Source organism: Dreissena polymorpha, chromosome 13 (assembly GCF_020536995.1).
Source record: "Dreissena polymorpha isolate Duluth1 chromosome 13, UMN_Dpol_1.0, whole genome shotgun sequence".
NCBI classification, from domain to species: Eukaryota; Metazoa; Mollusca; class Bivalvia; order Myida; family Dreissenidae; genus Dreissena; species Dreissena polymorpha.
In genome coordinates this window covers 65,974,480-66,000,788 of record NC_068367.1, presented here as the reverse complement: position 1 = coordinate 66,000,788, position 26,309 = coordinate 65,974,480, and the positions used below count along the sequence as shown (strand labels likewise).

Sequence of the window (26,309 nt, the reverse complement as noted above, 5' to 3'; positions counted from 1 at the left end):
AATAAACATATTTATTAACATTGAATAACATATCTACATTCAACGAAATCACAGCATACAATCATTATCAGGCATTTTTACAAAGGTTAAATAATCATTTTAACAGCACATTTTATTTACAAAGACTTCAGTCTACTTGTGCATCAGTCGCAGACGCCTTAAACAACCTCTCATCTTTTCTTCAACATCCACCAGAGGCTTGTCAAAGGTTTTGGCTATGACATCTGAAAAAATATAATAGAATAAAAAAAAAATCTGTTCTTAAATAGAAAATACTCTAGCCAAAAAAAGTACCAATTATTGCATTTCTCTCAGCAGCGGGGAGGCTTGGTCTTGGTGACCCCGTTGTAGTTGTTGCTCCCTTCATTGAGCAAGTCACAAGCTGGTGGGGAGTGAAAAGTCGGCACATGGCCTGTGCGATGGCCTTCACCTCCCTGGTTTCATGCTGGATTTCAGCTTAGATGATACTCTGGAACCAAAAAAAGAAAAGTAGTTTTGACAAAATATTTACAATTGGCAATTTTCCAAAGCTTGTAATTTACTTTCATCACATTTCAAACTCTAAAAATATTTGTCACATTGGTCAGAATTGTGACGCTTTTAAAATGCATTAACCTGTATAGTTTTACCTCTCAATAAATCCAGCTTTCTTGTCCAAGGACAGGGCAAGGTTTGCCCACTTCAGTTCCCCTCAAGTTGGCCAGCTCGTGCAGGGTAAAAGCCTGGTGTAAAAGTCCATACATCAGGTAGTAAGATAACCCCTTTTGCTCTTGGGGCAAGAGTTTAACCTTCAACATTAAAATATGAGGGAAAGAAATCTGTTCAGTAATAACCAGAAATATCTATAAATAACAATAAAGATGACAATAATCATAAAACACAACCACAGCAATTCACTATACACAACATTTACACTTTGTCATGTGTATGTTTATCTATATTTGCTTCAAATTGTGTTGTTTTTCCTTTAAATTGCAATACATTAACTTATCAATTTACATTTCCCAGTGAAAATACATAAATATAATAATGATCATAATTAATTCAATAAACTAAATAAAAAAAGGATGAGGAAATGACAATACAAACCTGTTAAAACTGTTCTTCAGTATTCCAAAAAAAACAACAGTTGAACCTCTTTTCCAACAAACTTATTGTTGATTTCCAAATTGTAGTAAAAAACACATTGTTTTCATCACACAAAACTTCATGCTGACAGTATTTCAATACTTTTTACAGAACAATTATAAGTCTCAATGTTAATTCAATTTAGCTCAATATTCAATTGCTGAAACCAGCTTGTTTTTTAAAAGTTGTTGTTTTCAAATAATTTCCTGTGCAAAAATTTGAACCAATCAAAAGTCTTATACCTCATTCCAGCCTGATGTCTGGGCAACCCCTATCAGTAGCCTTATCTGCCCCTAGATAATCAGTACCCTGTTTAATTCTGAATGCTTGACAGATTGTTATCTGTTTATTGTTAGTGGTGTGAAAAGGGGTGTTTTTAGGTATTGTCTTGTTATTTTGTTGACTGTTTATGTAACACAGGTCATGTTTGGCATCTTATTATTTTATTGCAAATTAAGAAAATGGATATGATGGTATCATATAAAACTGAATGTGAATGGCAACAGTTGAAAATATTGCTTTTAAACATATTTGTATTTGACAGAACATTTACACTTAATTCTGTTTTTTTATTCATTTTTAAAGCATATATTGTATACATACATGTTTTCATTTGCAATCAATGGTTTTAACAAATTATACAGAAATATGCCTTATAATGTTTTAGACCTTGGTTTGTAACATTACAATCAGTGAGAACAAGATGTGTTCGAATATATATAATAATCAATGATGTTATAAGATTAAAAAGAGAAAAAAAACTAAAATGAATATATGAAATGATAACTAACATAAAGATAGTAGTAGTATTTACACTTCAATTTATTGGAAAGTGTTATTTATTGACTTAATTCATAATTGTTATTTAACCAGATATTTTCTAATATTGATTAGAATAGACAGACAGATACAAAATAGTGATATACTGCGTATTACATGTTTTGAATAAACTTTAAAAAAAAACACTTATGTGGGTTGTTTAATTTTATGAGCAGACAAATTTCAACAATAAGACCATTAATATAATGTGAAGATAAGAAAGAATTCAGTACAAGCCTGCTATTAAAGACATTGCTGTTCTTTAACTTCAGTTATTTCCTATAGTGTTCTGATTAAGTCAAATGATTAAAAATACACAGAATATTAGAGTTATACTTATTCTTAAGAAGATACACTTGTACAGAAAGCACAAAAATGCACTTCTTGCATAAAAAGATACGCTTTGTCTACGAAAGATACACTTGTTTTGAAAATGATACACTTCTTAGATAAAAAAGTACAGAAAAATACGCTTGAAGAGAATGAAGATACAGAAAAAATGCACTTTAGTGCACTTACTAATGAAAAAGGTGCAGAATTGATACACTTTTAAAACACTTTTAGTAAAAAGCGCAGAAAAAATACACTTTTTTAAGCGTATTTTGGTAAAAAGCGTATTTTATTTTGGGAAGGGCAGTTCGTCGTGTCGTCCGCGTTGTGCTACAACCTTAACATTGGCTCTAAATCATAGTGCTTCCAACTACAACTTTCAAACTTCATATGTAGATGCACATTGATGAGTTCTACACACCACACCCATTTTGGGGTCACTAGGTCAATGGTCAAGTCACTGTGACCTCTCAAATAAATTTTGACAAGCTTTCATTTATTCAAAACTGCACCCGTAGCCGAGCATGGCACCATGCGGTGCTCTTGTTTAAGCAAATTGTATTGCTGTGTTGTATTACTAATAGAGACAATTGCATTTCTTGACTATTGTTAGCATATGGCAACACTCCCTTTTTTTCATTGACTGATTTCAAATTACAGGTTACTATTTTTTCTTCAGATAATGTAAAACAAAATTAAACAAATTTTAAGTAGGTGTTCTTAATAAAAAGCATTTCATATAACAATGTGTTTCTATTGCCTCAAGTATATTTTTCTCTTCAGAAGTTGTAACTGTACATTATTTTAACAGTTTAATACATATTTTAGCATAGACACAAGAAATGTTTTTTATAACAACGGTTTGTACAAATTAATGTTTACAGTGAGTTTATCTTATAAAAACGGCAACAATACATAAAAACATTACATTTAAAATACAATTGTTTTACAGCTGCTCTATGTATAAATGGCAAAATATACACTTGATACAGTGATCAAGAAATCTTGATTACGTTACTCACTGATTAAAGAGGATACAATCTGGTCGTCTTCATGTACATATACAAATATAAAGCATAATAAACTATTATGTCCGAAAACAATTTTAACACTTATGACCATGTTAGTATATGATTAAACAACACAACTTAACAATCTTTTGCCATTTTTCATAAAACTCTAAAACAAATTTAATATTTATTTTTTAATTCACAGTTTCATTTAAAGCTTTTCAACAAGAGTCATACTCTAATCATTTCACAAACACTATCCACTGAAATCAACAAGCGTAAACATTTTACACCTTTCTGAACAAATATTTTTCACTAGCTAATCTATATTTACGGGTTAAAAACAGACAACTGAAACATGTCTTATAACATGAAAACACTCCAATATTTTTTCCAATTTTGTTCAAGTTACCAGCATCATTTAAACAGCTTTGGCAATCTTAACAAATCTTTGATAACATTGTATTTCCCATTTATTTACCATAATCAGGATCAACATCTGTTGTGAAAGTTTCATCAATTTAAAAATACTTTAAATGCTTTGTTAAACCAGGGACCTATACAAAAAACTTGGTTGGTCACATAAAAAATAAAACGTAAACTATTGTTTTTCTTTGAATACAACTTGACTGGTCACATACACAATAGAGCAGAAACTATTGTTCGTCTTTGAATACAACTTGACGGGTGACATACAAAATGTGGCTGTTGATATGATTTCTGGCTTTCCGCTTGAATTCTTGTGATGTGTCATTCTGCCATTTCGATCTGAACAAGGTCATTCATTTCCATCTGTCATAATATTCAAAGAGTCAGAGTAAGTGCTGACCAAACCAGGAGGTATGTAGAGACTAGCAGAACTAAATCAGTATTTATCTCTGAGCTTCTTACGTTTGACTAGGGTCAATATGGTAACAACTGCTGTGACATGCAGTCTGTGTTTCTGATTAGATGGTTTGATTTCGTCAAAAGGCATCTGAAAAAAAGACTTGTTACTGTAAATGTCAGTTTTTCATTTTATCTTTGATACCGATGGAAAAAAGAACACGCGGAGCACTTGGTATTTCAGAATGATACAAATAATCTGATTTGAATCCATCGAGAAAATAATGGTCCTGAGACTATTCATAAAATGATAATTAATAATAAATGATTAAATAGTGTATTCTTTTTATTACCAAACCATTTGGATTGTGATTTGATGAATATACATTTTGCCATCGGAATAAAATGTTTTGTTTTGAAGTAGTGAAAGGGTTTGCCACCATTCACCCACATTTTGCTTTTGTCTCAAAATTCCACATGTCAAAGAAAACGAATTCAAAATACACAAGTAGGCAAATTCACAGTATGGTATGGAAAATATGTTTAGTTTAATCACACTAGAAACACTATTTTTCGAGTTTAGACTATGCATAAAAATCCAACAGCAAGATGCACGTATGGACAGACAAAGGTAAATCTAAATTCACCCACACATCTCTGAACTTGGGGGCGTAAAAAAAACATGCACATGACTTGAACACTCACCTGAGGTTCGCTCTGCATTTTGTTCACAGACTGAGGGTCCTTCACCATGGAGATTCCAGAATATCAAGATGCTGACTTCTTCTGGTGCAAATGCTTCAAGAACAAACTCAACGCCTTGCTATCCGGGTTTCTGCAATTTAGTATGTCATGTATAAATTAAGACAACAATTTTTAAGACTTAATAAGCATTTCATTTAAAATTGTCAAGTATCAAAATGCGGGTTTAACCCTGGCAACACACTTGATACTCTCTCATAAAGCCATTCATTAACTTAAAACAAACAAACTAGAGATTTGTCACAGACGTGACGAATACCCCCACATGAAGAGGGGATGAAAGGGACCTGAAATAGGGAAAACCATGCTGAATGTGTAAAACGCACCCGTGACCCCTTGACCTAGTTTTTAGCCCGGAATAGCCCATATTCGAACATGGCCTGAAGGTCATCTAGATTAAGTTTCCGACCAAGTTTGTTGAAGAGGGGATGATAAGTACTTAAAAAGGGGGCGGACACCATACTGAATGTGTAAAACGCATTAAGTGACCCAGTGACCTAGTTTGTTTTCCCCGGAATGGCCAGTGTTCAATCATGGCCTAGAGATCATCTATATTAAACTTCTGACCAAGTTTGGTGAAGATCGGAAGTAAACTTTGTCAATAAGAGAGCGAGAGCGGACATCATGCTCAATGCATTAAACGCACTAAGTGACCCCGTGACCTAGGTTTTGGCCTGGCATGGCCCATGCTTAAACTTGGCCTAGAGATCATCTAGATAAAACTTCTGACTAAGTTTGGTGAAGATTGGATGAAAATTACTTGAATTAAAGAGCTGACAACATGCTGAATGTTTAAAACGCACTAAGTGACACGGTGACCTATGTTTTGACCCGGCATGACCCATTTTTAAACATATAATACGGACTGACCGACAGACAGACCGACAGACAAGTTCACTCCTATATACCCCCATAAACTAAAAGCTGCAAACATCACTGATCCCTCTTCGTAATTCAATGTTAGTTTTAAAACCATACTAACAGTTAATATGGAACCTGATTTTGTCAAGATTTAAAGAGTCAAATATGTTGGTACCTGCTGATAAATTGTTTCATGTTATTGTTGTTGTGGTTTTGAGTTTTAATATAACTCTGGATGTTAAATTTAAAATGCAAATTTGAGGGTTTAGCTTGAAACTTTTGCATTTTCTTCACATTTTTTTATAAGATAAAGTAGTTTGTGGCTGAACCCTTAAACTTAGATTAGATAAACTGGTCAATTAATTGAAGAACAGAAACCCAGTTTGTAGTGGGTTATACCTATTGGGCATTTGTGAAAGCTTTATTGCATCAAAAAGTTTAAGGCTTTTATGTCTGGGTCTCCTGAATGCTTTGTCACAGTGAACTCATTTGCAACGGCAAGGTGACTTACCTATTGAGATGTAGAGTAGGATTTGGTGAACATCGCTCACTGGGCTTGAACTTGTGAGTATAAGGCCTCTGTGAACAGAAACAAGATGTGTTTGTGAAACACAATGTCCCCCTATATGACGTTTGACCTTGTAGGATGACCTTGAACTTGTGAAGGATGACCTTGACCTTTCACCACTCAAAATGTGCAGCTCTATAAAATACACATGCATGCCAAATATCAAGTTGCTATCTTCAATATTGCAAAAGAATTCATAAAATAAGCGATTTGGGCCACATATATTTGACCTCTGACCTTGAAGGATGACCTTGACCTTTCACCACTGAAAATGTGCAGCTCCATGAGATACACATGCATGCCAAATATCAAGTTGATATCTTCAATATTGCAAAAGTATTCATAAAATGAGCGATTTGGGCCACATATATTTGACCTCTGACCTTGAAGGATGACCTTGACCTTTCACCACTCAAAATGTGCAGCTTCATGAGATACACATGCATGCCAAATATGAAGTTGCTATCTTCAATATAGCAAAAGTTGTTGCAAAATGTTAAAGTTGGCTCAAACAGACAGACCAACAGACAGACCAACAGACAGGGCAAAAACAATATGTCCCCCACTATATAGACATAAAAAAGATCAAAGCGCATCCCAGAAATGTGTCCCTGTAAACAAAATAATTTAATTGCATTCTGAAATGGCTTCAGTTATATAAGAAGTCAATCAATGTTGTTTGAGTGAAAACAATATTTAAGAAATAAAGTTACGTTAAATGGATCTTGATACAAATGAGATATACACTAAACACTTGATACAAATATTTTATGTCCCTTTGGGACTTAAGGAAGGATGAAAGGAAGGACAGGGAGAATTACAGACAAGGACAAATTTGTATGCTCTCACCCCCACCGAGCCCTTTCAAGGCAATACAAATGGCAGCTATTATAAATAGTTTACAATTACATATATGATTTATTTAAGTTAGCAGCCAGGATAGAGTTTTATCAATATTAAACAAACACAAACTATTTTCATTGACATTTGGAGTAAAACACTACACATTATACATGGAAAATTACATTACCAACGTACCTTATTGACGAGGTAGTCTTGGCCCCTGGCCAAGAAAGTATGGAGCCCCGGATTTAGAGTGGCTGCATCCTGCGGGTAGAACTATTTGAACATTTGTCACAAGGCCCTGGGCCAGGTGTCCCTGGGCGTCTGGGCCCAGCTGACCAGAGAGCATGTTGTTCAGCTAGGTACCGATTTATGATTGCATAAGTTCCTGTAGGAACAGGCTCTTAGAACAAAATCCAGGAATTTAATTAAATATTGGAAATACATGAAGAAAATAATTGTTAAATGTGCTGAAGGCATTTAAATATTTTTTACTAAAATTAAAGAGAATTCAACAATTCGATTAAAGCAGATATTTTAATTATGCAAGGAGAAGCTTTTGGTTCAGGGTATGAATTTTTGCCAATAAATAGACAAAACTACGCCCTGACCTTCTATGACTAAAACTGATATCAGATCAACTTTTATTTATTATTTATTTACCAAGTTTGATCAATTTAAAAACGAATAATTCATATTTCTTGTTAGGAGCTTTTCTTCAATCAGGCAGAAAAAGGACTGATGTTAAGTTAACTATATGCGCTTCATTCTGGGAAAATAGGGCTTAATGTATGTGCAGTCTGCACAGGCTAATCTGGGATGACACTTTAATAGGACTTAATGTATGTGCAGTCTGCACAGGCTAATCTGGGATGACACTTTAATAGGACTTGATGTATGTGCAGTCTGCACAGGCTAATCTGGGATGACAATTTAAGCACATACATGAAGCCCTATATCCCAGAACACAGCTAAGATACTACTTATTGTTCTTGTTGCTGCTGCTGTGACTGGGCCATAGACAGAGATGGAGTGAGTCCCGATGCCGAAGTCGCCACCCCAAACCCGAGAACTGCTGACAATAAATTCCGACAACTTTTGCTGAATGGCGTCAATCGCATACTGCTCTCCAGGCCTATGGTTCACATTATTCGAGAACAATATATCGAGATCAGTCACATTAACGGACGTGTCACGCAACGCCTGCTCTACCTGTTGTATCAGATCGTTTCAGTTCGAGCGACTTGTCCGGCCTAATTTGTCGACGCCCATCATCCAATTGTTGCTAAGCGACATCGATGCTGAGACGGAAGTCGAACTCACCAAGGCTCTGCTGTTGGAAGTATTGATGTACCCAATATGGGAGGAGATATTGATAGGAGGCTTGGTAGTCTGACGCAAGATGTCTTCGTGCTGAATTTCTTAAGCGAGTTGTAGAATTTGTGCAAGAAGGGGGTTGTCATCGACTTTCACTTCAATGACGTTTGTCATGTTTGCGAGTAAAGTTCACTGAAAAGGAAATGGAAAGTAAACTAAAACCGGATTGTTTAGTGACACATGAATAAGCCTTGCAACACCTTACTTTACAGACCTGTTTTTTAAATGCCAAACATCGTGTCTATTATTGATATTTAGAATATTGCAATTAATTTTTCACCAATTAGAACTCAGAATAACGTAGTATCAATGTTTTACGCGCACCAACTTGAAATTGGAATTTTTGTGTTTGTAGCAAGGTGTAATATTTATTTTTATGTAAATCAAAAACAGGCATTACTTGAGCAATTTAGAATGTGAGACTGTACACCTTTAATTGTGTGACTATAGAACTTAAAATTTGAGACAACATAATTTTAAATGTGATACTCAGCAATTTAAAATGTGAGACAGCACAACTTTAAATGTTACAATCTACATATTTAAGTGTGAGTCTGCACACCTTTAAATGTGACAGTTTATGACTTATAACTGATAGTTAACAACTTTAAATGTGTGACAATACAACTGTATGGCATTTAATAAGAAACAATAGATGTGAGTTCAAAAAAGTAATTCAACTTAGTGAAATAAGAAAACTAGAGCTTTGTCACAGACGTGACGAATCCCCCCACATGCCGCATTGACACATAATATTTTGCATGTCGTCTTCACAAAAAAAAGCGGACAACATGCTCAATTTTTAAAACGCTCTAAGTGACCCCTTGACCTAGTTTTTTACCCAAAAAAGGCCCATGTTTTAACTTGGATCATCTCCATAAAACTTACGACCAAGTTTGGTGAAGATCGGATGTAAACTACTTGAATTAGAGAGCGGACACCATGCTGAATGTTAAAAAGGCACAAAGTGACCCAGTGACCTAGTTTTAGGCCCGGAATGGCCTATGTTCAAACTTGTCCTAGAGATCATTTAGAAAAAACTTGTGACCAAGTTTGGTGAGGATTGGATGAAAACTACTTGAATTAGAGAGCGGACAACATGCTGAATGTTAAAAACGCACAAAGTGACCCCGTGACCTAGTTTTTTACCCGACAAGGCCCATGTTCGAACTTGGCCTAGACATCATGTAGATACAACTTCTGACCAAGTTTGGTGAATATCGGATGGAGACTACTTGAATTAGAGAGCGGACACTTAATACGGACCGACAGACAGACCGACAGACAAGTTCACTCCTATATACCCCCCTATACTTCGATTGTGGGAGTATAATTAAGCCAGTTATGCTGATAAAAAAACTTAAAATTGTGCTATAACTAGGGGCTAGCTCTGTGCAGACTTTATTTGAACCATTTTTGGATTGGGAAGTTCGTAAACAATCATAGTGTTTTGAATTAAATTGGGAAAATGGTTGTAGATTTTTGCTAAACATAATTTAGAAATTGAGAATAAGTGCTATCAAGATAAATTGCACTAAGGTTCAACTTATAGAGCTGCATAAGGAAACAAACTTAATTTGTAACCTATTTAAACATTGGTTGGGGTCAAACCTTGAATTGAGAACTTTCGTCAGTAATTATGGGAAAAATAGACTGTTTAAGATTAGGAATGGGACTCAATTTTGGCCCCAATTGCGACAAATGAATAACACTGTATGATCTCACCTGAAACTCAAGAAGCTGAGCTGATATGCTGACCTCGCTGATATTGCCAAAGGCTTTATTTGAGTTCTGATTAACTCAATGTTGCAACCTATCAAAACATTCTTTTTCTTCCGGGAAACCATGAATTGAGAACTTAAGCCATAGACTTTTTGAGATAAGAATGGGGCTGAATTTTGGCCCAAATTTCAACAAAATAATTAACACTGTAAGGTCTCACCTGAAGCTTAAGAAGCTGAGATGACATGCTGGCCTTGCTGATATAGCTAAGAGCCGAGTTTGAGTTCTGCTTTCTTAAGGTTGAGAGTCGAATGGCGTACTGGACCACACAACAAAACTGCTGTTATTTTACAAAGCCTTCTCTTGCATCAATTCAATGCGAGGCCTTTTGGTCTTGGAGTGCTAAGTGCTCATAACAAAACCAGACGTGTTCACTTTAAGCACCTTGTTCACAATAGTGGGCGTAATTTGTGGCTGTGGCACACCCCATGGATGTATGGATCTCTTAGTGTTTACAACAAAGTCTTTACTGCCTTTCTGTGTCAGCATGGATGTATTGTGCTCTGGGTGTTCACAACCAAGTCTTTACTGCCTGTCTGTGTCAGCATGGATGTATTTTGCTCTGGGTATTTACATCCAAGTCATTACTGCCTTTCTGTGTCAGCATGGATGTATCCTGCTCTAAGTTTACAGCAAGGTCATTACTGCCTCTCTGTGTCAACAAGGATGTATTGTGCTCTGTGTTCACAACCAAGTAATAACTGCCTTTCTGTGTCAGCATGGATGTATTGTGCTCTGTGTTCACAACCAAGTCATAACTGCCTTTCTGTGTCAGCATGGGTGTATCGTGCTCTGAGTTCACAGCAAAGTCATTACTGCCTTTCTGTGTCAACAAGGATGTATAGTGCTCTGTGTTCACAACAAAGTCATAACTGCCTTTCTGTGTCAGCATGGATGTATTGTGCTCTGTGTTTACAGCCAAGTCATTACTGCCTTTCTGTGTCAGCATGGATGTATTAAGCTCTGTGTTCACAGCCAAGTCATTACTGCCTTTCTGTGTCAGCATGGGTGTATCGTGTTCTGTGTTCACAGCCAAGTCTTTACTGCCTTTCTGTGTCAGCATGGATATATCTTGCTCTGGGTGTTCACAACCAAGTCATTACTGCTTTTCTGTATCAGCATAAATGTATTGTGCTCTGGGTGTTCACAGCATAGTCATTACTGCCTTTCTGTGTTAGCATGGATATATCTTGCTCTGGGTGTTCACAGCATAGTCATTACTGCCTTTCTGTGTCAGCATGGATATATCTTGCTCTGGGTGTTCACAGCATAGTCATTACTGCCTTTCTGTGTCAGCATGGATATATCTTGCTCTGGGTGTTCACAGCATAGTCATTACTGCCATTCTGCCTGTCTGACAATCTGGGGCAGTCCGTAACCCTACTGTTGTCCAAACTATCAACAGCAGAAGTATCCCACTAGGAAAGCTTACGCTTTTATTGTTCCTTGATTTTCTCCTGTTCAATTTATGTTTGTCCCATAAAGACTGGAACAAGTTATTGAACTTTTTATTCTTCAGGATATTTGTTGTGATGTCCAACAGCAACAACTGACTGTTAGCGTTACCATAACTACTGCTATAACTTTTAATGTCTGTAACACTTGTCCCTTTCAGGCCCACGCTGAACTCAAGCTTAATAAAACTACCCAGGCTTATGTTTGGAAAACGTGATGTGGGCATTGCGTTTGTTCAGAACAGAATCATGCTCAGAATTTCCTACAGAACGGAGTTGTTTAACGATGCTGACTTTTTGAGGCAGGAGGTCAAGGGGGAGGAGTTGGAAGTCAAGGGAGGGGAAGGGTTGTTCTGGACTGGGGCTCCTGCAGGCATGACTGGTGCGGTTTCTGGGCCAACTAGATATCAATGCTGGTGCTCTGCTGAAAACAACAACAACACAGTGGGTGATAGGAACTTGTAACAAATTATTTTACAATCTATAACAAACTATGCCTCTTGACTGGCTGGCATTTTATTGGTTCCTTGTCCTTAATAACATGAAAATAAATACAATTAAGTCATTTTGTATTAAAACAAGAAAAGTGTTGGCTAATGCGATACTTATCTGTACATTTATATATATTATCTTTACTCCATTTTCAGAGATGTATTTTCATAAGCCAATATGCGGATCACTAATGTTAGAAAGTGTCGTCCCAGATAAGCATGTGAAATTCACATAAGCTTATAAGGGAGGGTACTTTCTGACTAGACTGGATGTTCATAAAGAGGATTATTTGTTCAACAAAAAATACCTTTAAGAGGAAAGTGTTGTCCATTATTAGCCTGTGCAAACTGCACAGGCTTATCTGTGACAACAATTTAGGCACATGCATTAGGCCCCCTTTTTCCGGATATCAAGTATGATGAGCTATGGGTCAGGGAAGTGGATGGGTCATCCTGGACTGGGGCTCCTGCAGGCCGGACTGGTGCTGTTGCTGGGCAAAATCGATATCAATGGTGGTGTGGTGCTGTTGCTGGGCAAAATCGATATCAATGGTGGTGCTGTCCTGAAAACAACAGCACAGTGGGTGATGTGAACTTGTAAAAAATGTTTATATTACAATCTATACGAAACTATGCCTCTTGATTGGTTGTGAAGGTGTTTAATAGGCAAAATTACATTCTAATGAATTTCTAATCTGGCATTTCATTGGTGTATTATCCTCAATAGCACGAAAATTAATATCATCAAACCATTTCGCATTAAAACATTGTTTGCTATTAATACACTGTATACCAACCTGTATATTCATACTGATGTAATTTTATTAGCCAATATGCGGCTCCTAAATATTACAAATAGTCGTCCCAGATTAACATGTGAAGTCCACACAACCTAATCAGGAAGGACACTTTTTGACTGGATTTTTATAAAGAGGATATTTCTTTTCAACAAAAATACTAAACATATGAAATTGTTGTCCCAAATATGCCTGTGTGGATTGCACAAGCTTATCTAGGACAACGACAACAATTTAAGCACATGCATTAAGCCCCATTTTAAAGAAGTTTTTTTCCTGTATACAAACAAAAAATAATAGAAAATCATCTTCTTAACATTGTTTTTAAATTGTACTCATTATATGTATCACTTTACTTTTCCATATATTTTACTGCTCATATACATTGGATTTAAATTATGTTATAGGTCACTTGCCCTTAAAGACTACACGCTGACAACACTAGTTTGACCGTTCTTTGGTGACGCCTAAACATCCACATTTTCACAGTAACCGATACCAAGAAATGATTTTTTTCCAAGTAAATTGCTATCATAAACTTTGTTTGATATGTTGAGGGAAAACACAAGTTTCTGAAAACATATTACCCTATTGCCCACAAACACAAATCCGATCACAGGACATGTTTTGTGTCATGTTTTGTATCATCCTTTGACCCATTCATTTTGTGAAAGAAAAATGATTCTCGAATTTTAATTATAAGGAAGAAATGAGTAGCAAACTTCTTAAAATTGTGAAAATTCTAGTAACAAACTTCTTTAAATTGTGACCCACAAAACTCTCAAATTTGAAAAAAAAAACTGTGATTCCATAAAAAGGAAAAATTGCCCAGAATCATGCCCCTTCCAGAAAAACTACAATTTTAAAAAAGGCACTGACTGATGAAACAGATGCAAAATATTGGTCAAACATTCAAGCTAGAGACTGGAATGCTACACTCCTGATCCTGGAAAATCATTTATATTAGTTGGCATAACACTTGGAGGTTTAAAAAAAATTACTTTTTTGTGGACATGTAAATTCGTGCATTTCTTACTTGTTGAAAAAAAACACAAATTTGCTTGGATCATTTTGTTATGTGTTTGAGTAAATTTCGTGGATCTGTAAACCCACGAAATCAACATTAATTAATGTACCACAAATTATAACAAATTTACAGTACTTAATCAACATGTTTTTAGAAATGTGTTTGACAAGATTTATTTTATTTATTTTTAATTTAAATTTATGATTGTTCATTAAGAAGAATAATTTTGATTTTTTAGTCCGGTCTATTCCTTAGTTTAAATACAATGCAAGTTTACATTAATTGCTGAATAAAGTCGAAACCCAATGACTATAACTTGCCTGGACTGACAACAAAAGTTATATCCATCCAGAATTCGATCCAACCGATCTGAATATACTTATGTTTACTAACATAAATCTGCAATAGATTTACATCTCCAGTTGAAGAGTATTCATACTGCCTAATCTCCGTACTACTTTCTTCTTTTGAATCAGTAAGAACAGAATTTATATACTTGACATGTTTAAGTAATCACTATTTTAAATCAGTTACGCAAACAATCAAACAATGATCTTATGTAAGGAATAACCCTAAGAAACAAAGCAATATATAAGCATTATATGCACATTGCCCAAGTATTAAACAACACATGTATTACTTTATTTGCTTGTGTTTTTATTTAAGAATGACATGACGACGCATAGATACAAAATTGTCTATTCAAGTTGACATATTATAACTGTAGCTCTAACTATTATAGTAGATCTTTATTTTGTATAATCATAAACTGTGTATTTTGTAAACACTGTAGTCTTGCTTTGTCCTCTTGGGCTTTTGGCCTTCCTGATGGATTGTTTAATAAACCATATTGTGATGCAGCTGTTCCAGCCATAATATTATAGCATCTACAAAAACGCCAGATTGTCATCTTTTACTCAAATCAATTAACGATTGAGTCAATAACATGTTTGAAATTATAGGGAGCCTTAAATCAAGTGCTCATAATCAAGTAACAGCTTTATGCGACCCTAGGTGCTTTAGAGCCAGGCAAACAAAACAACGTGAAAATTGTGACGGGGACTTAAAAAAAATATGAGACATTATTTGACCCCTGAAAATTCGACCCATTTGACATAAATGTATATGAATATTTAGCAATACAAAAATAGATGCTTTGAGGATAGTCCGGACAAACCGGAAAGTCGAGCCAAGCAAGTTTGAGCCAACAGGTTTTGACTGTATATTATAATTTTTAGAAAATTACCATTCTGCTAATCTGTGAACAAGTCAAAATTCATAGGTTCTCTTAATTCATTTTAATTGTATTTATTATTGCATTTTATGTTCATTCTTTCTTTATTAAAATAAATTAAGTTTCCACAGTTATATAAGAATTAGGTTTCTAGTTTGGATACTCGTTTACGGTAATTTATAAATATATTAAGACTTCACCACTGTGAGAAAAGTTTAAAATAGCACAAGAGCCATTCAATTTTAAGCGCTCTGAATTCAATCACACATTGCTTACATTAGTATCTCTTAACAATTATTTTTAATTTGCATTAACATGAACACCATTGTCCCAATAACCACTTTTTAATCATATTGTTTGTTATACCAAATTTATTCTCATAAGAATGTATAAATACAACCCTTAAACGGACTTAACTTGAGCATCGCTCTTGAAAAACGGGACTTAATGAATGTGTATAGTGTCTTCCCACATAAGCCAGTGAAGTCCTCATAGGCTAACCTGAGACGACACTTTTTTTACTAAGACTTGATTTTTGTTTAGAAACAAGAGATGTGTTCCTCAGAAACAAAATGTTTGTCAGAAACACAGTGCCCACTATTGCGCCGCTTTGAAATATAATTTCTATTTATCATTTGGCAGGTATAGAAATAATCTCCCTTTAAAGCTTATTACTTCTCTTGGATTTTGTTTTTGACCTTTATCATTGAAGGATGTCCTTGACCTTTCACCGCTCAAAATGTGCAGCTTCATGAGATACACATGCATGCCAAATATCAAGTTGCTTTCTTCAATATTGCAAAAGTTATGGCCAATGTTTAAGTGTTCGGACCGACGACTGACAGACAGACAGACAGATGGACTGACAATTCAACTGCTATATGCCACCCTACCCCGTGGGGGGGGGGGGGGTCTGTAGACAGTCAAAAATGACTAAGTCAGACATCGATGACTAGCAAGGCCTGTGGTTTATCAAAGAGATCATTGCCACAGTTCATCATGTATCTATGTACATAAGTCCACAGGTAAGTAATGAAACCAACCATTCACAAATTAGTACAGGAAAGAAATGATAGTTATATCATTTAAAATCAAGAGCTGTCACCATAAGATGACTTATGCCCCTTATAAACGCTTGATAGAAGTTATGAGCTTTTTTTGAAACCTTATGCAGATTTCGATACCTAAACGCGGACCCTAAGTTCAAAGACAAGGTCCAGGGGTCAAAATTTGTGTGCTTATGGAAAGGCTTTGTACGTATACACATGCATACCAAATATGAAGGTTATATCTCAAGGGACATAGAAGTTATGAGCACTTTTTAAAACCTAAACGCAGATTTCGAAACCTAAACGCCGACCCTAACTTCAAGGTCAAGGTCACAGGGGTCAAAATTTGTGTGCGTATGGAAAGGCCTTGTCCATATACACATGCATTCCAAATATGAAGGTTATATCTCAAGGGACATAGAATTTATGGGCATTTTTCAAAACCTAAACACAAAGTGTGACGGAAAGGGGGCATAAAAAATCTTTGACAAATCAATCATTTAAGTTATAAATAAACAAAATACAAAATCTGTACAGTAACTGTGAAAATAACTTAAATTCTTGGTAGGGAAATATATAATCTGAGATTTATAATTATATAAATTACTTCCCTTGAAAATAATTGCCTCTGTAAAATCTCTATTTTTAGTAGCAATTAATTCTAAACCACTACCGTGACTGTAGATTCAAAGGTAACCTTAACGTACCTAAGATACTTGTATGCCAAAAAGTGTAATTGTGTGCTTGGCTTGACCATAAAATGTCATTTTGATTATGCTTCAGTTGTATGGTTTCATATGATAATATATAATAATTATCTCCTTTTACAGCTTATTACTTCCCCTGGATTTGTATTTTCGACCTTAGACCTTGAAGGATGACCTTGACCTTTTACCATGATGTGTTTGTCAGAAACAGAATGCCCCCTACTGCGCCACTTTGATATATTTTTAAAAAATATTTTATTTGGCAGGTCAGATAAGTATCTCCATTAAAGCATATTACTTTCCTTGGATTTGTTTTTTTGACCCTAGACCTTGAAGGATTATATTGACCTTGAAATTTTACCACTCAAAATGTGCAGTTCCATGAGATATATCAAGTTGCTATCTTCAAAATTGCAAAAGTTATGGCCAATGTTGTTGTTTTTCGGACGGACGGAGAGACTGACATACTGACTGACTGATGGACAGTTCAACTGCTATATGCCACACTACCAGGAGCATACAAATACTCTTAAAACGAAAATGTATTATATATAATAATTATCTCCCTTTAAAGCTTATTACTTTCCTTGGATTTGTATTTTCGACCCTAGACCTTGAAGGATTATCTTGACCTTGAAATTTTACCACTCAAAATGTGCACCTCCATGAGATACACATGCATGCAAAATATCAAGTTGCTATCTTCAATATTGCAAGTAATGGCCAATGTTAAAGTTTTTTTCAGACGGACGGAGAGACAGGCTGTCAAGTGACCTTTTTTCAAAAAGTAGGAAAAAATAGGAACTACTTTTGCAAGAAAAGTAGGAAAAAAGTAGGAAAAAGTAGGAACTTTTCCCTCAAAAGTAGGAATACATAATACTTATTTTTTAGACACAGGTCCAGGAAACATAGCTTGAAACAGAGCAGGAGTGCAATCACATGTTCTGTATGGATACCCACTTGAAGCTACCTTAAGGGCCCAGAAGATTTCAGCCTTTTGTACCTGTTCCTTGTGTGATGGATGTACTTTCATACAGATAGATTTATCCCCACAACCCTGAGAGCTGCTTGGCTTTTGGGCACTTCCAAACAAACGCTTTTGTGAATTATCATGCATGTATTTCATGTTTTCCTTGTGTTTTTATCCATCTGCATGACTTATAAGTTGATTAGCACCAGAATTACTACAAGATGGACTTCATTCAGACAGTACAATATCTTGCAAACTCATTGCCGGTATCTCTCTTGCACCATGATCCCAATGTTTTTCCACTGTTGTCCAACTTCTCCATCCATGAAGGGTTAAACTTTGTTTTCCCACTAGGAATTTTAGCACTTATAGTGTATCTATGATAATTAAGTTTCAAGCAAAGCTACCCTGATAAAGAAGTATACATGTAATTAGATGCTGTTCATTTTGGTGTATCATCAAATAAGTGGTTAGAGGTCTTCTGTGTATCGATATAAAAATGGTAATTATATTGTGCATGTTATATCCTTAAGCAGAAGACCAAATTTATTTAGTGATACACCAACTTGTTGTACAAGATTAATACTAGTATATAAAGCAGTGTAAATGCTCTGCTACAGCTACATTGTGAAACCTTTAAATTGACAATAAGGTGCAGTTATAATGACTTAAGTTACATTCAAAATGACTGGTCATTGCAGAGCAGATTATGCAACTGGAGATAGGACCTTATCACCTGACATCTTTTATGACAGCATTGATTGGGCAATGAAACAGTTGCACTACATTGTTTATTCCAGTTTCAAATAATGGCTTTTACATTATTGATGACTTTGCGGGAGTGTAATAATGCCGTTTAATAATTTTAATACTTCGCTTTAACACCTTGAAGTTACCTCACTAGCAATGGCATCATTAGACAAGAATTGTGTTTGTCAGAAACACAATGCCCACTATTGCGCAGCTTTGAAATAAAATTTCAATATATCATTTGGCAGGTTTAGAAATTATCTCCCTTTTAAAGCTTATTACTTCCCTTGGATTGTATTTTTTAACTTTTGACCTTGAATGATGACCTTCACCTTTCACCACTAAAAATGTGCAGCTTCATGAGATACACATGCATGCCAAATATCAAGTTGCTATCTTCAATATTGCAAAAGTTATGGCCCATATTAAAGTTTTCGGACGAACACACACACAGACAGACAGACAGACAAACGGACTGACAGTACAACTGCAATATGCCACCCTACCGGGAGCATAAAAATGTATCAGGGCATTTAGGCTCTGTGCATTTATCTTTAATTACTAAACATGATGTACCTATGATATCAATAGAACATCATATCCGTTGTCATGTAATACAGAATTTATTACATTATATTTGTAAATGATGAAAACTTGGCAAAGCATCAGTTTTATCTTTTTTCCAATAACTTGTGTAATAAATTCCATATTACATAACCACTCATACAATAGATGTATCTCTATATCTCTACATTCCAAACAGCAATATCATGTAAACATGCATAAGGTTTGGTCAAATTGTTGTCAATGGAAACAAAATAAAACTGGAATAAACAATGGGTTCCCTCATCTCTTGCATCACTGGGAACTGTGTAAGGTAGTGAAGTCTGCAGTGTACAAATGCTAAGGAAGTAAACAAGGCACTATTGTTACTTCAAAAAAAAACTTGTGAATAATTTTAAAAGTTACATAAGAAATAAATATTTATGCTCCTGAAGAGGTGCTAGCAGACAGTCAGCATGGGTTGTCAGGTCTCATCTAGATGAATGCACATTAACAGGGATACAGTCATGCCATAGATTCATTCATCCTGCAAGTTTACTAAATTAACTCTTTAAAAAAAAATAATTCTCCATTGAAAATGAAAAAGTAGGAATAGTAGGAAGATTTGGTAAAAAAATAGGAAAAAGTAGGATCCTGATGAAAAAGTAGGAAATAGTAGGAAAAAGTAGGAAAAAGTATGACCGCTTGACAGCCTGGAGAGACTGACATACTGACTGACGGACAGTTCAACTGCTATATGCCACCCTACCGGGGGCATACAAATTCCCTTTAAACAAAAAGCGGAAAGTATCATCCCATATTACTCTGTGTGCCCACTGCACAGGCTATTCTGCAGATGGCACTAAAATGCATTAAGCACTATTATCCCAGAACAAGGCTCACCTGGTATCATCTTGTACAACTCGTTGACAGAAGGTAAGGGGACCACACTTTACACACATGCATTTAGTCGCTGTGCAGACTACACAGGCTAATCTGGGACCACACTTTACACACATGCATTTAGTGCCTGTGCAGACTACACAGGCTAATCTGGGACCACGCTTTATGCACATGCATTTAGTCCCTGTACAGACCACACAGGCTAATCTGGGACCACACTTTATGCACATGCATTTAGTCCCTGTACAGACTACACAGGCTAATCTGGGACCACACTTTATGCACATGCATTTAGTCCCTGTACAGACTACACAGGCTAATCTGGGACCACACTTTACACACATGCATTTAGTCCCTGTACAGACTACACAGGCTAATCTGGGACCACACTTTACACACATGCATTTAGTCCCTGTGCAGACTACACAGGCTAATCTGGGACCACACTTTACACACATGCATTTAGTCCCTGTACAGACTGCACTGGCTAATCTGGGACCACACTTTACACACATGCATTAAGTCCCTGTACAGACTACACAGGCTAATCTGGGACCACACTTTACACACATGCATTAAGTCCCTGTACAGACCACACAGGCTAATCTGGGACCACACTTTACACACATGCATTAAGTCCCTGTACAGACTACACAGGCTAATCTGGGACCACACTTTACACACATGCATTAAGTCCCTGTACAGACTGCACTGGCTAATCTGGGACCACACTTTACACACATGCATTAAGTCCCTGTACAGACCACACAGGCTAATCTGGGACCACACTTTACACACATGCATTACGTCCCTGTACAGACTACACGGGCTAATCTGGGACCACACTTTACACACATGCATTTAGTCCCTGTACAGACTACACGGGCTAATCTGGGACCACACTTTACACACATGCATTTAGTCCCTGTGCAGACTACACAGGCTAATCTGGGACCACACTTTACACACATGCATTTAGTCCCTGTACAGACTACACAGGCTATCTGGGACCACACTTTATGCACATGCATTTAGTCCCTGTGCAGACTACACAGGCTAATCTGGGACCACACTTTACACACATGCATTTAGTCCCATTATCCCAGAGGGAGGCACATATGTTTCTTGAAAAAACACTCAACAACAGACTGTAAGCAGACTTAAGTTTGTGGAATGAGGCCGGAGTCCTTCTAATAGGGAAAATTCTTGAGTGTTTTGACCACAAATTGGGACATTGATGTTGTTGGTTTTTTGGACACCCCTTATTTTAGCAAAAATAATTATTTTTCGTGACTCTTAATTTTCGGACACACGAGTTTTCGTCCATAATTAATGTCTCTAAGTTTTCGGACAGTATATTTTACAGCGCTATTTTACCAAATTTCGGTCCTGTTATCGATATCTAATTACACATCGATCATGGGGTTTTACAACCAGATTAACATCATAAAACATGGCAGGTGCATGCCTGAGGGCAACGGACCATTTCATTTGCGTTATTGGGCAAATAACCTTGTAAACCGGTATTTAACAATGGTTTCGCCCGATAGCATAAGCGTTATGACAATTACCTGGGTTAGTGCCAATTAACAGTTTAATTATCTACCGCAATGGTACTCCCCCTTCTCAGTGAAATAACTGTGGCAAAAACTAAACGCTTCAAAGTTTGATGCACTATTGCAAGTTTTACAAACAATGGAAGGTGTTAGACAACAACTATCGGAAATGAACAAACAAATAATTTATAGTTTGCTTTTTTATTTCGTTTATTACAGGTTCATACTAGCGAGTATCGGTACATCACATGCTCATCTTTGAACTCGTTGGTCAAAGTACAACCTTGAAGTAACTTTCTGTCAAATAAATTAAGCATTTAAAATGCAGTGCAAACATATATAACTGTAATTTGTACTATACGGCATGGTAGTTTACAAGCGCGTGCTAATACCGGAAGTCGTTGATACAATTGACGCTATTTTCGGACACATCAATTTTCGACTCTAAGTTTTCGGACACCTGTATTTTGTGAATATATTTCGTATCTATGTTTTCGGACACGAAAAAAAATTATTATTTTTAAGTGTTCGAAAACATAGAGTAATTACGGTATATACATACTAAAAACTTAACATCTCCTTGCAAACAGGCTCTATACAACCAAGGCATTCCAAGCTTAATTAAATATCTCACAATTTTTTAAAAACTCAAGGTCTGCATGGGAATGACATAAATTCTAGAGGTGTTGTGTTAATGAGGTTTCTTATGAATAAGTTGGGAAGCATCAAGCTGAAAAAGTTTTTTAGTTATTGATCCTCAAGTCAATGAAGTCGTGCTGTAAACACGATACATAAAAGAAAAGACGCAATTTTAACTTCTATGATATCATATCTCATATTCATGTTCATGATTCATATTTAGCATTTTAATACAGATGTAACACTGTAAAACCATTCTTATGCATTCGATGCTAATTTTTGTTGATTTTAAGGTTTTACCGATCTACAAATTTATCATTAACACACCGGAAATGAACTGACACAAATTCCTTATTTATTTTTCCAAACTGAGAAATCCACACATTAACTAATTATATGTCCATGAAAAACTTTTGTAATCATCAAAATTTCATGAGGAGGAATATCCATGATTTTGCAATATACAAACAATTTAAGAGGATATTTTACCTTATGTAAATTCATTCTGTTCTTTACCACCTCGTCTTTTTGCATTCTTAATAAACAGGAAATACACAAGTTCCTGGTGTATTTATGGGTCAGTAAAACGGACCCATACCCGAAGCATTTTTATTTGTTTTTAAATAATTAAGTGCCTTATTATAATTACAATGCTTACAACAGGAATTTTTTCAGACGCCCTGGGGCCATTTGGGGGGGGGGGGAGGGCTGCACCCTACATATTATTATTTTTTTTAGAGTGAAATGACGTTATGACGGTGCATTATGATTCTTCAAGAAAAAACAGGAATAAAGTCATTAATCAGATTTAACAACAAGAGCTGTCAGAGGACAGTGCGCTCGACTATTCGAGTGCTTGACAGTATAACGTAAGCCATCATGGGGAAATTGTTCATATTCAATAAGTTATTAGACAATATTTCAAAAATAAAAAAAGGAAAACAAAAAATTATTTTTGTTGGGGGGGGGGGGGGGGGTGAGAGGGGGTATAATGTGGGGTGTGGTCATTTATTAGAGGATCTTTCGAAAAAAAAAAATGAAAAAAAAATTCTTTTGGGGGGAAGGGGGGTGGGGGTGAGAGGGGGGTACAATGTGGGGTGGGGTAATTTGAAAGATGATGTTACAAAAAAAAAATTTGGTGGGGGGGAGGTTTTTTTTTAGGGGGTAGGGGGTATAATGTGGGGTGGGGTAATTTATTTGATGATGCTAAAACAACAAAAAAAATTGGGGGGAGGTTGGGGGGGGGGGGAGGTTGGGGGGGTACGGGGGGATGATGAGAGGGTGGTATAATGTGGGGTGGTTGATTGTGGTAATTTATTAGATGATGTTTAAAACAAATAATAAAAAATGCGGGGAAAGGTTGGGGGGGGGGAGGGATTCTGGGTAGGGGCGTGGGGTATTGTTTGGGTGGAATCCATTGTGGTATTCAGGTAAGTGTTGTTTTGTCAAAGTAATAACAAATGTGATCATAAATAAAGAAGTTATGGCAATTTAAGCAAAATGTTCAATTATCTAAGTGTAAAACGGTGCCATAATTATGTCAAAATGCTTGATACAGTTGTCTGCTCTTGTTTATAGGTTGGGGTGATGTTGGTAAACAAGTATGCAAAATATGAAAGCAATATGTCAAAGGATATAGGAAAATATTTGGGGTAGTACGCAAAGTTTAACAAAGATTTATCAATAATATGCATATTCTTAGTATAAAAGGGGCAATAATTCTGTCAAAATGCTTGATACAGATTATGCTCTTGTTTATAGGTTGGGGTCATGATGGTAAACAAGTATGCAAAATATGAAAGCAATATGTCAAGGGACATTGAAAATATTTGGGGTAGTACGCAAACTTTAACATTTGCTGCATATTCTAAGTGGAAAAGGGGCCATAATTATGACAAAATGCTTGATAGAGTTGTCTGCTCTTGTTTATAGGTTGGGGTCATGTTGGTAAACAAGTATGCAAAATATGAAAGCAATATGTCAAGGGACATTGAAAATAATTGGGGTAGTACGAAAACTTTAACATTTGCACGCTAACGGAAACAGAAACGGCACGGAAATGGAAACGCCGACGCTGGGGTGAGTAGGATAGCTCCACTATATATATTTCATGTATAATAGTCGAGCTAAAAAATTGTTTTAACCCTTTCCCGCATAGATACGCATTATCGCGTCTTGATCGATTCCTTAATACATCCGTATGAAACCATACTTTTGATCTATTACTGCCAACTTACTACTTTTACAGTTGTTACTCATTACCCGATAATCCTGTATAGTCCATTATTAAAAAGACATTCTGATAAATATTTACGATAAAAGTGCTCAAAATTTCCAAGAAACACAAACATTCACCATTTGTTGTCAAATTTTGGCATATATGTTACTGTGTAAAGATGTGATAAAAAACGACCAATCGAGGCGTTTTTTTCCACTAAACATGTGTAAATTGCCTGATGTGATGTTCCCCTTTTTTTTGCATTATAATTATTATATCTCAATCATATTTCAATTAGATCTAACAAAGTATGTACTATCATAAAATGATTTTATTCGTATAATTTGATAAATTAGAAAGAATTATATTAAATTAGTTTTTCCCAAATCAATTGACTTTTCACAGGAAAATATGCCAAACTCAAAATGGCATTTTTTCCCCAAAATGACAAAGAAAAGGTCTGACAAAGGGTCTATGTTACCTTCTGCGTAGTCAGGTCATCCTTGTCCACCACATCCTCAGCATCCTTGTCCTGACTCAGCAGCGACTGTAGCAGCAGAATTAGGACTCAAACAAATTAATAAAAAATGTAATTAACACACACACGATTATATAAATGTAATGAAAATCAATAACAAATGTTTAACAGCATAAAATATGGCAAATTAATAAATATTACATCAAGTGTTACCTTTCTGTAAACATTGCATTCAATATTAATATATACTCCTCCAAAGATAACTTAAACAATTTCATATTTTATAAAAAAAAGTATTCATCCATATACATTTCTTACATGACATCATGGTGTTTATAGAAATGAAAGTCTAAAAATAGCCTCAGTTGCTACGTACATGTGCATCTATGTACTAATATTACATGTTCAGTTAAAATGCTTTGTTTTTTCATGCAAGAACTTTATTTTACAAGAACTACATTTTAGGACCATAATGGCACAAACGTTATGACAACATAACATAATATTCATTAGATCTAATGTTCAAACAAAAACCCTCACATTGTGTAATCAGATAACAATATGTGTACATAAATTATTTGTATCTTTTAGCTACACACTACAATGTTGGTATGCTAAACAACACATTGTCATTGAAATACTTATCACTAATTACAACATATACATACATGTACACACTATTCCACTCTGAACACCAGAATGTTGTCCCTCCACTGTCCCACAATGATGGATGATGTTTTGCTGCTGTAGCAGACTGCCATTGGCCTCCACACTCCATCCTCCTCAGTAGCCAGCGTAGCCAGCTTACTCTGCCCCTTCCAGCCCACCTGTAGTACAGTTCTGGACCAGTCTCCACAGACCAGCACCTGGCCTGCAGGGGTCACATGTAGACCCCATGGGCACTCTAGTGCTGGGTCTGAGAATGTAGCCAGGAGTGTGCCATCCCTGGCCAGGGTGTGAAGCTTGTCCCAGCTGGTGATGTACAGCCTGTTTCCTGTGGGACTCACAGCACACTTGTTTACTGCAAAACAGAGTAACATCAAGATATTGAATTACTGTCAATGTTAAATAATCTTATTAAACATACTGCAGTGATATTGTATTACGCATACGTTGTTATAATAGGCCTTTACACATCTAAAATATATGCATACAGTTCAATGATTAAATAGCTGAGCGTGACAATAA

At 35.8% G+C, this 26,309-nt stretch overlaps 1 protein-coding gene across 1 annotated transcript in view; it reads right to left on the bottom strand.

Annotated features, from left to right (window-relative positions):
* Window positions 1-2,025: 2,025 nt before the first annotated feature.
* Window positions 2,026-26,309, bottom strand: part of LOC127855259 (uncharacterized) — a 53,903-nt gene continuing 29,619 nt past the window's right edge. Inside the window, exons 3-10 of the mRNA XM_052390704.1 lie at window positions 25,790-26,142; window positions 25,125-25,190; window positions 12,559-12,813; window positions 10,466-12,183; window positions 8,359-8,655; window positions 6,247-6,314; window positions 4,818-4,947; window positions 2,026-4,263 (exon numbers count right to left, since the gene is read on the bottom strand). Of these exons, the coding sequence (XP_052246664.1) occupies window positions 25,799-26,142 (344 nt within the window). The 3' untranslated portion in view covers window positions 2,026-4,263; window positions 4,818-4,947; window positions 6,247-6,314; ... (3 more) ...; window positions 25,125-25,190; window positions 25,790-25,798. The remainder of the gene's footprint in view (window positions 4,264-4,817; window positions 4,948-6,246; window positions 6,315-8,358; window positions 8,656-10,465; window positions 12,184-12,558; window positions 12,814-25,124; window positions 25,191-25,789; window positions 26,143-26,309) is intronic.